At 41.5% G+C, this 12,500-nt stretch overlaps 1 protein-coding gene and 1 long non-coding RNA gene across 4 annotated transcripts in view; one reads left to right on the plus strand and one right to left on the minus strand.

Moving 5' to 3' along the window:
- The window catches only part of pkma (pyruvate kinase M1/2a), a 14,103-nt gene extending 4,371 nt beyond the window's left edge, over positions 1 to 9,732 (minus strand). Inside the window, exons 1-9 of one of the 3 annotated variants that reach the window (XM_043236728.1) lie at positions 9,576 to 9,732; positions 5,333 to 5,511; positions 4,894 to 4,985; positions 3,691 to 3,822; positions 3,438 to 3,624; positions 2,615 to 2,885; positions 2,387 to 2,537; positions 1,815 to 1,967; positions 1 to 18 (exon numbers count right to left, since the gene is read on the minus strand). The exon at positions 1 to 18 is cut by the window's left edge and continues 149 nt beyond it. In XM_043236728.1, coding sequence (XP_043092663.1) covers positions 1 to 18; positions 1,815 to 1,967; positions 2,387 to 2,537; positions 2,615 to 2,885; positions 3,438 to 3,624; positions 3,691 to 3,822; positions 4,894 to 4,985; positions 5,333 to 5,489 — 1,161 coding nt within the window. In that variant the 5' untranslated portion in view covers positions 5,490 to 5,511; positions 9,576 to 9,732. Of the gene's footprint in view, positions 19 to 1,814; positions 1,968 to 2,386; positions 2,538 to 2,614; positions 2,886 to 3,437; positions 3,625 to 3,690; positions 3,823 to 4,893; positions 4,986 to 5,332; positions 5,512 to 7,535; positions 7,790 to 9,575 lie in introns of those variants that run through there. The other 2 variants (XM_043236726.1, XM_043236727.1) reach the window with 2 other exon arrangements.
- LOC122342705 overlaps positions 7,787 to 12,500 on the plus strand; it is a 5,343-nt gene continuing 629 nt past the window's right edge. The window contains exons 1-3 of the long non-coding RNA XR_006250633.1: positions 7,787 to 7,952; positions 8,629 to 9,345; positions 10,712 to 10,772. This is a non-coding gene — a long non-coding RNA (uncharacterized LOC122342705). The remainder of the gene's footprint in view (positions 7,953 to 8,628; positions 9,346 to 10,711; positions 10,773 to 12,500) is intronic.

Consider the following 12,500-nt stretch of genomic DNA (forward strand, 5'->3'; position numbering starts at 1 on the left):
CTCCGCCTCGCGAGCGATCTGATGCAGCCGGCACGAGAAAGACAGACACACACGAGAGGTGATGATGAACAGATCCAGAGGGAGAAGAAAAAGGGGACAGGAAAAGGGAGGTATAAAAAAAAAAAAAAAAAAAAAAAGGGGGGAAACAAAAGGAGGAAATTAGTGCAGAGGTTAGTTCAGAGGAGAAGATTAGTAGAAAAAAAAAAAAAAAAAAAAAAAAGTTATGAATATTAAAACATCCAGACTCTTACAGCAAACCATTAAATGCAAATTAATGTAAATTAGAGCTAACCCACCACCATTAACTCATAAATATTTTAAATATGGACATAATTAAATCTGTGACCAGGAAAAGGTAAGTGATTTGTGATATCAGGGTTAAACAATAAAAATAGGGATGCACAATATTAGATTTGCCGATATTTTTCTAATTATTTTGGCTGATGTTGGTTTCAAAACATGTCTAGATTATTTAGTAAAGCTGCTTTATGGCAGCATAATTCTGGCGATTTTGACCAAAAAACTGTCAGAACTCAAACATTAATACAGTCTTGTTTTATAGTTTTCATAATCCATTTGAAGAAAAAAAAAAAAAACAATTAAATTTTTGATTCATCCAATCTAACTTGACATTGATACCTCTTTATTCAGAAACACAAGCATCTTGATTTTTTTTTTTTTTTTTTTTTAGGGATCGTTCTGTACACGCATTCTCAAACTAAACGTGTCGAATCTAATCCAGAATGAACATACGGTCTTATTGACAAGGCATTTCAGCATCACTTTTTCAAACCGATAACCTTCCGATAATACTGTGCATTCCTAAAAGAAACTCATGCAAAAGCTAAAAGCTGTCAAAAACAAGCCCAGAAGGAGTGAGTGAAGAGGAAAGGTCGAGCGCAACGAGAAAGGAAATGAAGATCAAGCATGCTGGTCTCAGGAAGCTTTGAGCTCACTCGCAACGAACCAGCTTTGTTAAGGCCAAGAGATTTAATCTGCTGATGAATATTTCCAAGTTCAGGAATATCTGGGCATTGAAATATGCCAAGCTTGAGCACATGGATGGATTTAATCAAGCTCGTCAAGAACAGGCAGACAGAAATATATATATATATATATTTTATATATATATATATATATATATATAAAAAGATCAATTTAAATGTTAAAATGAACCGTGAGCTTCAGCGAAGGCTGTTGTCTGTAACTGACCCTGACAAAACTCAGAAAACACAACCAGCTAGTGAAGGCAAAACACATGCATATGAGAGAATAAAAGTCATGAAAGATGCTTTGGCATTAAAAAATATTACGGGCTAAACACTAAATTTACAATGGGGTACAGAAGTCAGAGAGTACACTGAACATTTAGGACAGAATTTAAAAGCTTGGGGATTTTAGAAAGCAAAATAAATGTTACGAAATTCAAATAATATTTCAGATTCTGGATTACTTCCAGGTGAAATGCAACGCAGTGCATGAAGTGCAGAAACGTTTAGGTTTAGACAGAATTAAAAAACAACATGGTCTCTAGGCTTTTGGACCCCATTGTACAAACATACCTTTTTATTGAAAGGTAAGTGGTTTAACAAAAAGACAAGCATCACATTTCTGTTTTTAAATGTCCCGGCAAATGCATTACTGTACCCATCTTCGAGAAGTTGTATTTAACCCGTAACATTTTTTTGGAAATTCCTTTTATTTTTTTTTTTTTTTTTTAGGATGAGTAAGTTGTGAGTGAAAACACGAGGCATGAGTCAGGTACTCTAACGTGTACGAGTGTTGAAGTGTGTGTCAGCAGGGGGCGCTCTCACCATGTGCTGGGTGCGGACGGCCTCCAGAGGATAGTCTCCTTTAGCCGTCTCTCCGCTCAGCATGATGCAGTCGGCTCCGTCCAGAACGGCGTTGGCCACGTCGCTGCCCTCGGCACGCGTGGGGCGAGGCTTCTTGATCATGCTCTCCAACATCTACAAAAAAAAGCCCTGCTGATTAATATTACACGAGAGCATATGACAGACCTGCTTGAAGTTGAGATGTATTTTCCGGAGAATGCATGCTAATGAGCGAGCCTGGAGCACAAGCGCAGTCATCGGTAGCACATTTGAATATTTGTATTAATAGAAAACAATACATCAAAATGATCAATTTTTCATGTATGCTAAAAATCTTTTTTTTTTTTTTTTTTTAAGTAAAGATCATGTTCCATGGAGATATTTTGTAAATTTCCTGCCATAAATGCATAAAGTTAATTTTTGGTTAGTCATATGCATTACTGAGAACTTAAGTAGTTTTGTATTGTGTTTGATATTCAGAAGTTGTATAAATCTTAGAAATTACGACTGGTTTTGTGAGCCAGTATCAGACATGGGGTTGTAGGCTAGCTGACCTGAGTGGCACAGATGATTGGCTTTCCTGCTTTGTTGCAGCGACCAATCATCATCTTCTGGGCCAGAAAGACCTTTTCTGTGGGGATTTCAATACCAAGGTCTCCTCGAGCGACCATGATGCCATCACTGGCCTCCATGATCTCATCAAACCTGGTCAATAAAAGGAGACGCATTCAAACCCAAGTCATTTTTACACATCTAACGGGAAGCGGGAGTCACCCCCTCACCTGCGCACGCCCTCGTGGTTCTCCAGCTTGCTGATGATCTTGATGTTCTTGCCCTTCTCTCCCAGCACTTTGCGCACCTCGTGCACATCAGCTGCCTTGCGGATGAAAGAGGCAAAGATCATGTCGACTCCCATCTGCACGCCGAACTGCAGGTCCTTGACGTCTTTCGCGGAGACGGCGGGCAGGTCGACCGCGGCACCCGGCAGATTGACACCCTTCTTACTACCCAGAGTTCCTCCGTTCTCAATTTCACACAGCAGATAGTCAGAACCTGAGGAAGAGACGTAATATTCATCCAGCAGAAAAAGATGATTCTGCACATAACACAGCGTCCACAGTAGAAGCGCTCTGCCGTGTCAAACCATAAACGAATCACTTACAAAAATCAAGACTTAACTATTTACCGAATTTCAGCAGTCAAAACAAAAAACAAGTATTTGATTGATCATAGGGTAAATTTAAGACCATTTAAGACTGAGTGGAGAAGGAACAATTGGAAGTAGACTTAATATAAATTTTAAAATTAAAACGAACAAATATGACAAAATGACTTTTATTCTGTAGACCAATAATTATTCATTCCAGCTTCCACAAATTGACTTAATTTTCCTTCTCAAGTAACAGTATGTTGGTTTATGATAGTTTAGATATTTACACTAGAAAACAAGACAATATAATTTTAGTAAAATGCATTTAATGCCGCAACTTTATCTTCTAATTCAACACCTCATTAATCTGTGGAAGCAGGAATTAAGACATTTTAAGACCTACAGAAACCCTGTTACTGGTAAATTTCATTAACATGGCAAACCCCGTCACTCACCGATCTCCTGGACCTGGAGAGAAATGAGTCCATCATCAATATAGACCTTGCTGCCCACTTCAACCACTTTGGTGATGTTCTTGTAGTCCAGCCAGAGCGTATCCTCGTCACAGTTCTCCATGAAAGAATCGTCTAAGGTCACTTTGATCTTATTCCCCTTCTTCAGCTCGACCTCAGCCGTGCCGCTCTGGAAAAGACAAACTATTAATCCTTGCACTAACGAAAGGCACCAGCGGATCAAGGGTGCACTCACCCCTTTAATGAGTCCGGTTCGGATTTCTGGTCCCTTGGTGTCTAGAGCGATGCCCACTGGCCTGTACTGGATGCTGCCCGGCTCGAAGCTGGCACACGCTTCACGTACATTTTTAATAGTTTCACCGTGATACTGACAGACAGAAGAAATAAGAGATTAATAATAATAAAAAACATCACTCTAATCGCATCATAATTGGAGATGCTACAGGAAAGCGCACTTGAACGTCTCACGGCAGTACGATTATTACCTGACCGCACCGGTTACGTCATTCTTAACACGCTCAAACACACGCAGCTAAGCAATGGTCAAGGTGTGTGTGTCTAGACTACTGAAACTGGGTTACTCTCACACACACACGGATGAGTAGACACTGCGTGCCGTGCGAGATATGACAGGATACAAAGTTCATCCGTTAGGATTTGATTTACTGACCACGCAGAAGTAGTAATAAACCTCGTGTACCTTTGACCCATGATGTTAGCGAGGTCACACAGCTGTGATGCTAATCGCTTTCGTTTCAGTAGCTCTATATTCAAGGTCACGCTGTTGGGAAAATCCACAGGCCTGTGTTTGTTTAGGAGCGTGAAATGTTTGTTGTATGGCAGAATGTGTTTAACCCAAAGCCCTTGATAGGAGAATCCAGATAAGGGTCAGCTTTCAGGTATGAATGGGACAAAACGTACCAATGTTTTTGCAAATTTTCATTTTTAAATTAAATTAAAATGGCACGATTTTGCCCTGAATTAACCTTAGCCACGTTAAGCTGAACAAACCGGATCGGATCGAGCTAAATACAAAGAATGAATTCTATTCACGACAGCTCTGTCTGTCATTCAGAAATATCAGCTGAATTTTCGAACCTGCAGCTCATGTCGTGAACCTGTGGAACCCGTATGAACTATTAGTGTGCAAAAAAAAAAAAAAAAAAACCTCCACCCTTTATGCGGTTGAGACACGATAAGCTCTCCGTGAGGAAAGAACAGATAAACTATTTATAACAGCCTCACTTTAGATTAGGTTACACTCACTCTCTCTCCGTGGCCTTTGACCCCGAATGCCTTAACTGTTCTTTTAGCTCAAAAACCTTACGTTTTGAGCCTCAGAGAAGTTAAATGAGGAAAGTTTTAGCATCATTTCTGCTAGTAACTCTGGACAGATGTGAGAGAGACACAGAGACAGAGAAAATCAAGAAGTATTTACCTCATGCGAGCCGTGAGAGAAGTTGAGACGAGCAATGTTCATTCCAGACTTGATCATCTCCTTCAGCGTATCCACAGAGCGAGAGGCCGGCCCTGTATCACAAGCCACATTCAATCACCGCTACGTCTCCATTAAAACCATTTAACTTGTGTTTTCTCAAAGCACCGCCACATGAGAAGAAAAACAATCCAAAGTTACAGAACAAACGGCAGACAGGGATCGTTTGGGGAAACCCGTCTGAGCTAAAACAAAAAGCACTTATCAGACAAGACCTGGAGTAATTAAACACCTAAATGACACACAACCCACAAGAGAATTTACTGAAGTGTGATCACAGAAGCTAATGTGATAGATCTCCGCTGTATTATAAAGCTGTCTGTGTGTGTGTGTGTGTGTGTGTGTGTGTGTGTGTGTGAGAGACGTCCGAGCATCCACTGACCGATGGTGCAGATGATTCCAGTGTTGCGGGCGATGGTGGGCTCAGAGTCGATATCCAGCAGACACATGTGCTCCAAGAAGGTGTCTGCCATGGCAGCATTGAGCTGCTGAGTCTGGATGAAGGCAGAGCCCATATCCTGAGGCTTAGTATGGGGCATCGTGGAGGAGATGGGTAATATCCTACAGAGAGAAAAAGAGACCGATGACATGGCATTTATGCGGACAACTGATCAGACGTCAGATGCGTTTAAAGACTGAGAGACAACAAGTGACTGTAAACAGGAGTAGATGTTTAAGGTAAACACAGCAGACTGTAGTGATTAAACCCAACCGCATGAACTGTAACAGGTTCTCTGGAGGGTGCCTGAAGCCATAAATGTCCAGGAAATATAGTTAAGAATTTAGAGTCACATAAACTGAGCTAAAGAGCTATCCTCATGCAAGCTCCTCTGAACATAGTGTGTGTGTGTGTGTGTGTGTGTGTGTGTGCGTTAAAGGTGTGGCAAAAAGGAATGTTTCCTTTCCACGTTATGCTACTCCAACACTCACCTTAACAAGTGAATATAAAACCTTCTCTTAGGTCTCTCTCAATATCATCACGATCCTATGATCAAAGCGGACATGAAGGACCAAGCCCAACCTTCACATTAGAGACAAAAATCACACCAAATGCAGATTCCAGCTTCTTACCTATCTGTTGCTAATACTCCTGGTGGAAAAAACCCCCCAAAAAACCCAACTACATAATTGAGTCAATCATGCCCTCTAAAATCTAACCTCTTACACTATTGTAAATGGTGCTATACAAAAACTCCAAACAGCTCCAAGGCAATGCTGGGGGAAGATCAAACGCACAGAACAATAAAATCAATGAATCTTATACAAACAGACTTACATCCTGGGAATGTGACTACACACTGACATGTCTTTACGGTCAGTGAAGTCATATAGCAATAATCCCACACACACACGTCTGTTTGAGCTGACCTGGATTGTGTGTCTTAAGGCAGACGCTACTAAAGCTCAATATAAAACAGATAATCCCACTAACACAGCCTGAAGCGCAGGAAAGAGCCAATTACCGCTCTGTTAGCACACGTGAATCAGGATCCGACTGAACCGTGCATTATAGCATCGACGTCAAATCAGATGCGTTCAGCAATGTGTGCAAACAGTCAGCTATAGGCATTAAATCTTCTTACTGGAAAGTGAAACCAGTCACATGACCACGGCATGGGTTTGGTCGAGGATGCCTCTGCGGTCGCTAAACTAACAAAACCACACGGTGGGCCTGTCGTACGTGAGCAGATTCACATCACAGCGACTCGCACACACACTCTTCCTCACGTAGTCATGTGATGACTAAGACAGGCCGGGCGGAAAATCCAGGCCCTCGTGCAGCGAGCCACACACACTCATACAGAAAGGAGGGGTTATTCCACTTCCTGTTACTATGGGAAATGACGCAAGCTGTGGTTTGAGTAAATGAGATGTCAATGCTAACTAAGGTACATACCGCACGCAGCATGGCAAACGAACCTGTCGTCATGATATTGATGGCTAGGCGCCTCAACAGACAACGCTAACAAGGACACTGAAGGTCAGCGTTAGCCAGGAAATGAATGTCGTGTTATTTTAGGCCTGTTTTATAATCACATTCCCCGCTTTGTCTCCAAAAATCCCAGCAATGCAAACGGTCTTGATCTTGAGCCCAATGAACAGGACTAATCTCACATTCAAAACAAGATTATAGTTATGAGACTTAAGGACGCGTGCTATAATTAAAAGATAAACAATACACTTTTACAGCCACGCGAGCAATAGTATAGTTCATATGAAGATATATAGTGTCAAACAACAGATATTTGCTATAAAAGCATATACTACGTTACATGAGTGCACTGTTTGCTATAGTTATATGGTTTATGCATCAATCTGTGACTAAATTTCTCTTGTAAACGTTATTCATTTTTTCCCCAGTTAAAGTCACAGGCACATTGATCATCATTGACTTCCATAGTAAGAAAAAAAATAAAATGTTGTAGTGTGACCGGCCCTAAAGTCTCCTCTAGTGTCTGCAGCAATCCCGCCTCTAAACACACACTCAGTCAATCCCACTGATCTGAAACAGCTTTGACACCTACAATAACGGGTTTAGTAACCGTAGTTGTCCTTTGGGTCCAAGCAAGCAGCCCTAAACCCACCTGTAGGCCCTTCGGCTCTGAGAAACGATGCACCGCGCGTCATTCAGAGCCCTGCGGAGGAGCGCCAGATTGTGTGACCTTCCCTCCCCGATCGCGGCGCCGGCCAGAATGAAGCAGCACGCATCGTGCCGCCGAGGACACAGAGCGCTAAATCCTCTTCCCTTCGAAGAGGATAAAACACGCAAGTCACGCTTGCCGTCCTGCACGAGCAGGACTCTAATGAGACTCCAGGCCCACATTAGCCCCCGAACACGCTGGTTTAGCTGTGGACCGGCTGCAGGCGGTAAACGGCAGGGTTTAGTGGAGATCACATTACAATGCCGGGCTAAAACAGGAACGGGATGCTATAAGGAGCACCGGACCAGTTGGGATTGTACCAGTATGAACTCATATCTACTGCAGTCAAAAGCTACTGAGGTGAGTCCGTTCGCTTTATGATTCAGAACAAATGACTAATATCTGTTGTCCCTTATCTGTCGGTTTGTGTCACAGAGCTGTAGGTGTCTGTTTCACCGGCCTCTTCTTCTACTAAACCAGCCGCCTTTGACATTCTGGCGTAACTCAACAGGATGTTACAGAATACATTCCCATATTGCATCGACAGAACTGAAAACTGCCTGTGTGACAGTTTGATTAAACAGATGTCGAAACGTCCAACAGTGTTCGTAATAAACTTAATTTGTCGCCTGCTAATGCACGTGAACTCAAGCCATGCATATACAGCAGCGCTTCGTTTCAATCCAGTTCCCAGGATGTTTGAATTACAGGACGAAGAATTCACTTAATAGCATTTAACGAACTGCTCTTTCAACCTGGATCGTAAAATTTATTTCATACAGACGATGTAATGAAACAAACACACATTTCTGCAGGTCGCATGTGGAAAAGCAGCTTAAATCTGGAACCAAACTGGCAAATTTACTAATACTTCTAAGTGCCTCTGACTATTTTTTGACTATTAAATGCAATTTTCAACAGCATGCTAGGGAAGCTTGTTCCACTGAAAAAAAAAATAGCTGCAACTTTCTATTCACTTTATTTTATTGCAATTACGTTTCTCACAATTCACTTTTTCCCCCCTCACAAATCTCAGATTTTTGTCAGTGTGCGGCAGAAACAAAACTGGAGCTGCATTGTGTCTGTATTCTGAACGGGAACAGAGCCACCTTTGGAAGAAGTCCACTTATTTCTGAAGACGCACTGGCTTGTCGTCAACCTAAAAATCTGACAATGCAGAAAGTGTCAAGGTACGTGATTGCAAGACGAACACAGAAAGAGGCCCAACTCCTCCCTCGCAAAAACATGATGCAGCATCATAATTAGCACCTATCAATAAAGTGAGCGCCCACACGAAGAGAGCCAGACCGCGATTCAGATGCAGGCAGAGCAGCGTTTCTGAGCCGGAACCGTTCATTCATGCATGCGTTCACCTAATAAAGAGCAATAGATTAATGCGCTGAACTAATTAATTAATAAAAACACAAATCGTACGTCAACGCAAACAAACTGAGCGTTTAGAGCCTCTTTTAAGATCAAACATCACCATCCTCTTCCTCATAATCTTCATCTGCATTCACACAGGTGTTTGCTGGGAGGAACGCGGCGGACGCGCTGCGGGTCACGTCCCGCCTCTGCGTCACATTCTCCGGCGGCACGAGGGCGCGCACGCACGCCTCAGATTCTAACGAATTCCAAATGAATGAAGGTTATAGAGCAACCGTCAACATGAAAATGACAACCGACGACGGCCGTTAAGACAGCTAGTCGGCATAAAACGGCGGAAAACGCAGCCAAATCTAAGATTGAAACGGTACGTGTGGCGGAAAATGAGTGAAAAGGAAATTAAACACAAATTGCACAAAAAAAAGACTTAGGGATGGAGAAATACCGACTGGAAAGAACCAAACCTGCGCTATTTTATGATAGCAGCTGCTCTGAACGACCGAAAACCCAGCTAAAAGTGTACACAATAACGTCCCTAATGAAAAATACGACTATTGTGATGCTGGTTTTAGTGAGTGCTGCTCTGGAGACACTCACCTGCGTCCGTTGGTGGTCGGGCCGAGACTGATGCGCTCCGGATCTCGAGCTCAAGGTGATCCGCCAAACCTACCGGGAACTACTTCCGTCGAAGGCACGCGCGGATGAATACTAGTGACGTCAAACTATAAAAACGTCACGATAACCGCTTTTTCGGCAATATTTCGTAATGTCTTTGCCGAGTAAAGAGCTCTAAAGGTTTCTTGGTCTTTCGCCGATCTGAGAAAAGTCCGCGAAGCGCTCTAGTATTGATAAACGAAGCCAAGCTTCCTGATGGGGGATTATGAAACGCCGGATGAGGGAAGTGGAACGGTCCAATCAGAACGCAGGATACGGCACGGTGCCTGAGCACGAGGAGATCACGTGACGGGAGGATGCTGAGCCGCTGTTAAACTATAAACGAATGACAAAGTGCTTGTTGATAATCTAACGTACGTGTTTAAATAACGCAGTGGAGGTATTGCCCGTATAAATCTATTCGCCTGTGTGTATTTATAGCGAAATTGATGTGCTTCCGCCTTAATCCAGACCCACAGTATCTGCGTTCGTTTTTAACCCTTTAAAGAGCAAACACCGACGAGATTCTACCGTGAAATGTCGCATATATAGTTCATCATCACGACATTAACGTGCTTGCATCACAAATTACAACCAGTCCCGACGGACGCCCCGTTAGTCCTGCGTTTTGTGCATTTACCATGTTTTTGAGCATGTGACATGGTATAAACCTTGTTGTTTGAACAAGTTCTGTGCCAATATTATGTCGTTTGTACGTGCACCATTGTTTTTGTACCATATATATATATATATATATATATATATATATATATATATATATATATATATATATATATATATATATATATATATATAATAAACGTTTTCTTTGCTAAAAAGCATGACTCAGAAATAAGGTAGTCATACAATAATCGGTTATTACCATTTGATAACATCATTGTAAGTATGTTACTGGCACTAGGTAAATATGAAGTCATGAAATGCACGAATAATTGTATATTCGTGTCGCTTGGAGACGTTCATTAGGGCAGCTGTGGCATTCGTTAATTAATAGCACCCTCTAGTGTGCGTATGCTGTCACCAATAGCAGTGAAAACATTTTTCTGTCTCTGTTTTAGCTCGGATATAGAAGTAAAGCCAATGCAACATTATGGAAGCATGTGGAAGATCAGCACTAAGGTGAGTTCAGCCACATAAAGATTGAAATGCACCCTTTTTCATGGCACAGATTTCAAATCTGCACTATTGCTTTACGTGCTTTCAACCAGGAATGATATGGAGTGTAATAAGTGGAAGTATAGGGCTATATTACACATATCTGAACACATATGCATCAGCTTTTCATCTCGTGATTGATTCCCAGAACTGGAAGTGACCTCTGCATTGAACTGCAATGCAATATAACTAGGTGACAGCAACGTAGCACGCAAGCTGTTTTTTTAAAAGTGCCCAGTCACAGCATTTCTCCACCTGGTGGTCACAGACAGAGGTGTTTCAGCTCAAAGACGTTTCACCTGTGCATGTTTTTTTTGTCGACGTTCAGGCCTCTGCAGATCAAACCGAGCCACTTTTGTAAGCAATCCCCATGCATTACCACTTTAACGCTGTGACGCTGACTAAAATAACAGGCTTATAGGAAACTTTGGCCATATTTGAGGATCAGCGAGATCGAACCTTTAAATATGAAGAGTTCAGATGCAGAAGACTTTTTTCTTTATAACTAAAGCTAGTCTTTTTGGCTCCTATGTACAGGCTTCAACGGAAGCGCTGTTACTTCTGAATGGGTCCAGGCTGGGATTTAACGCATTTGTAGTGAAAGTACTTCTAAATAGCACTAAAAGGCTTTATTAGAGGCTTTTGCATTTGAACTCTTCATATATGCATGCAGCATTTCATGTTTTAGACTAGTATTGGTGGTCTCTTGACCGCTTTCGAGAGCGCTTCGATCCAGGTGAAGGTGTGTGAGCTCACCTGCTCTCCACGACGGCCCCGCCGCTGCTGCTGCTCCCGCTGCCCATGCTGACCGCTGCTCACCTGAAAGCCCCTCGCTCGCTCGCTGACCGCCGCTCACCTGCTGCGTGTCCTTGTGCCTCTCCCAAACCCACCGGCCAATCGGGGCGAACCTGGACCTGTAAGCCTCCGGGGCGGTCTGCATCGACGGGCAGTGGTCAAATCCCAGCGTAAATCCCACTGGTGCACTCTGGATTGGCTGCGAGCTGCGACAGCGTCCTGAAGAGTTTCTCAAACAGACAACAAATGACCAACTTCAATGCTATACTTTCTATGCTAACTGTTTTATATTTTTAGAGCCACAAAATCGATCATTTTTATTTAAAAGCACACACATTTACCTACAGATGGACATATGCTGAATGCTTATGTACGGTGTACAAATCAATGCTTTCAGTAAGCAATGTTATTTTAGGATCGTTGAGGTACTATTATAGTTTTTAATTAAAACTTGGAATTATTTTAGAAGTAATAAAATATTATCTTTTATTTCAGTCATTTCAGCAGTGTTAATAATTATACACTAATATAGTATTTATAAATATTTAAAATTTTTGGCTTATTTTTTATTTTTAGTCCTCTTTCATTTGAATTATTTTTTTATATTTTTCTTTTATATATATATATATATATATATATATATATATATATATATATATATATATATATATATATATATACACACACACACACACATACATTTAAGATTAAGTACTTATTTATTTGAGGTTTTTTTCATTTTTGTTCTTATTTATCCCATTTTATTTTCTTTCATTTTATTGGATTTTTTTTAATACGGAAAAAAAGTAATATTTTATAACTAAGATTTCAGTTATACTTTCAGTGTCGTTTAACGATGACAGCACTGGTCAGCAGATATTTAAAAGCAATTGCATT

The sequence above is a fragment of the Puntigrus tetrazona genome, chromosome 4, assembly GCF_018831695.1.
Source record: "Puntigrus tetrazona isolate hp1 chromosome 4, ASM1883169v1, whole genome shotgun sequence".
Classification (NCBI taxonomy): domain Eukaryota; kingdom Metazoa; phylum Chordata; class Actinopteri; order Cypriniformes; family Cyprinidae; genus Puntigrus; species Puntigrus tetrazona.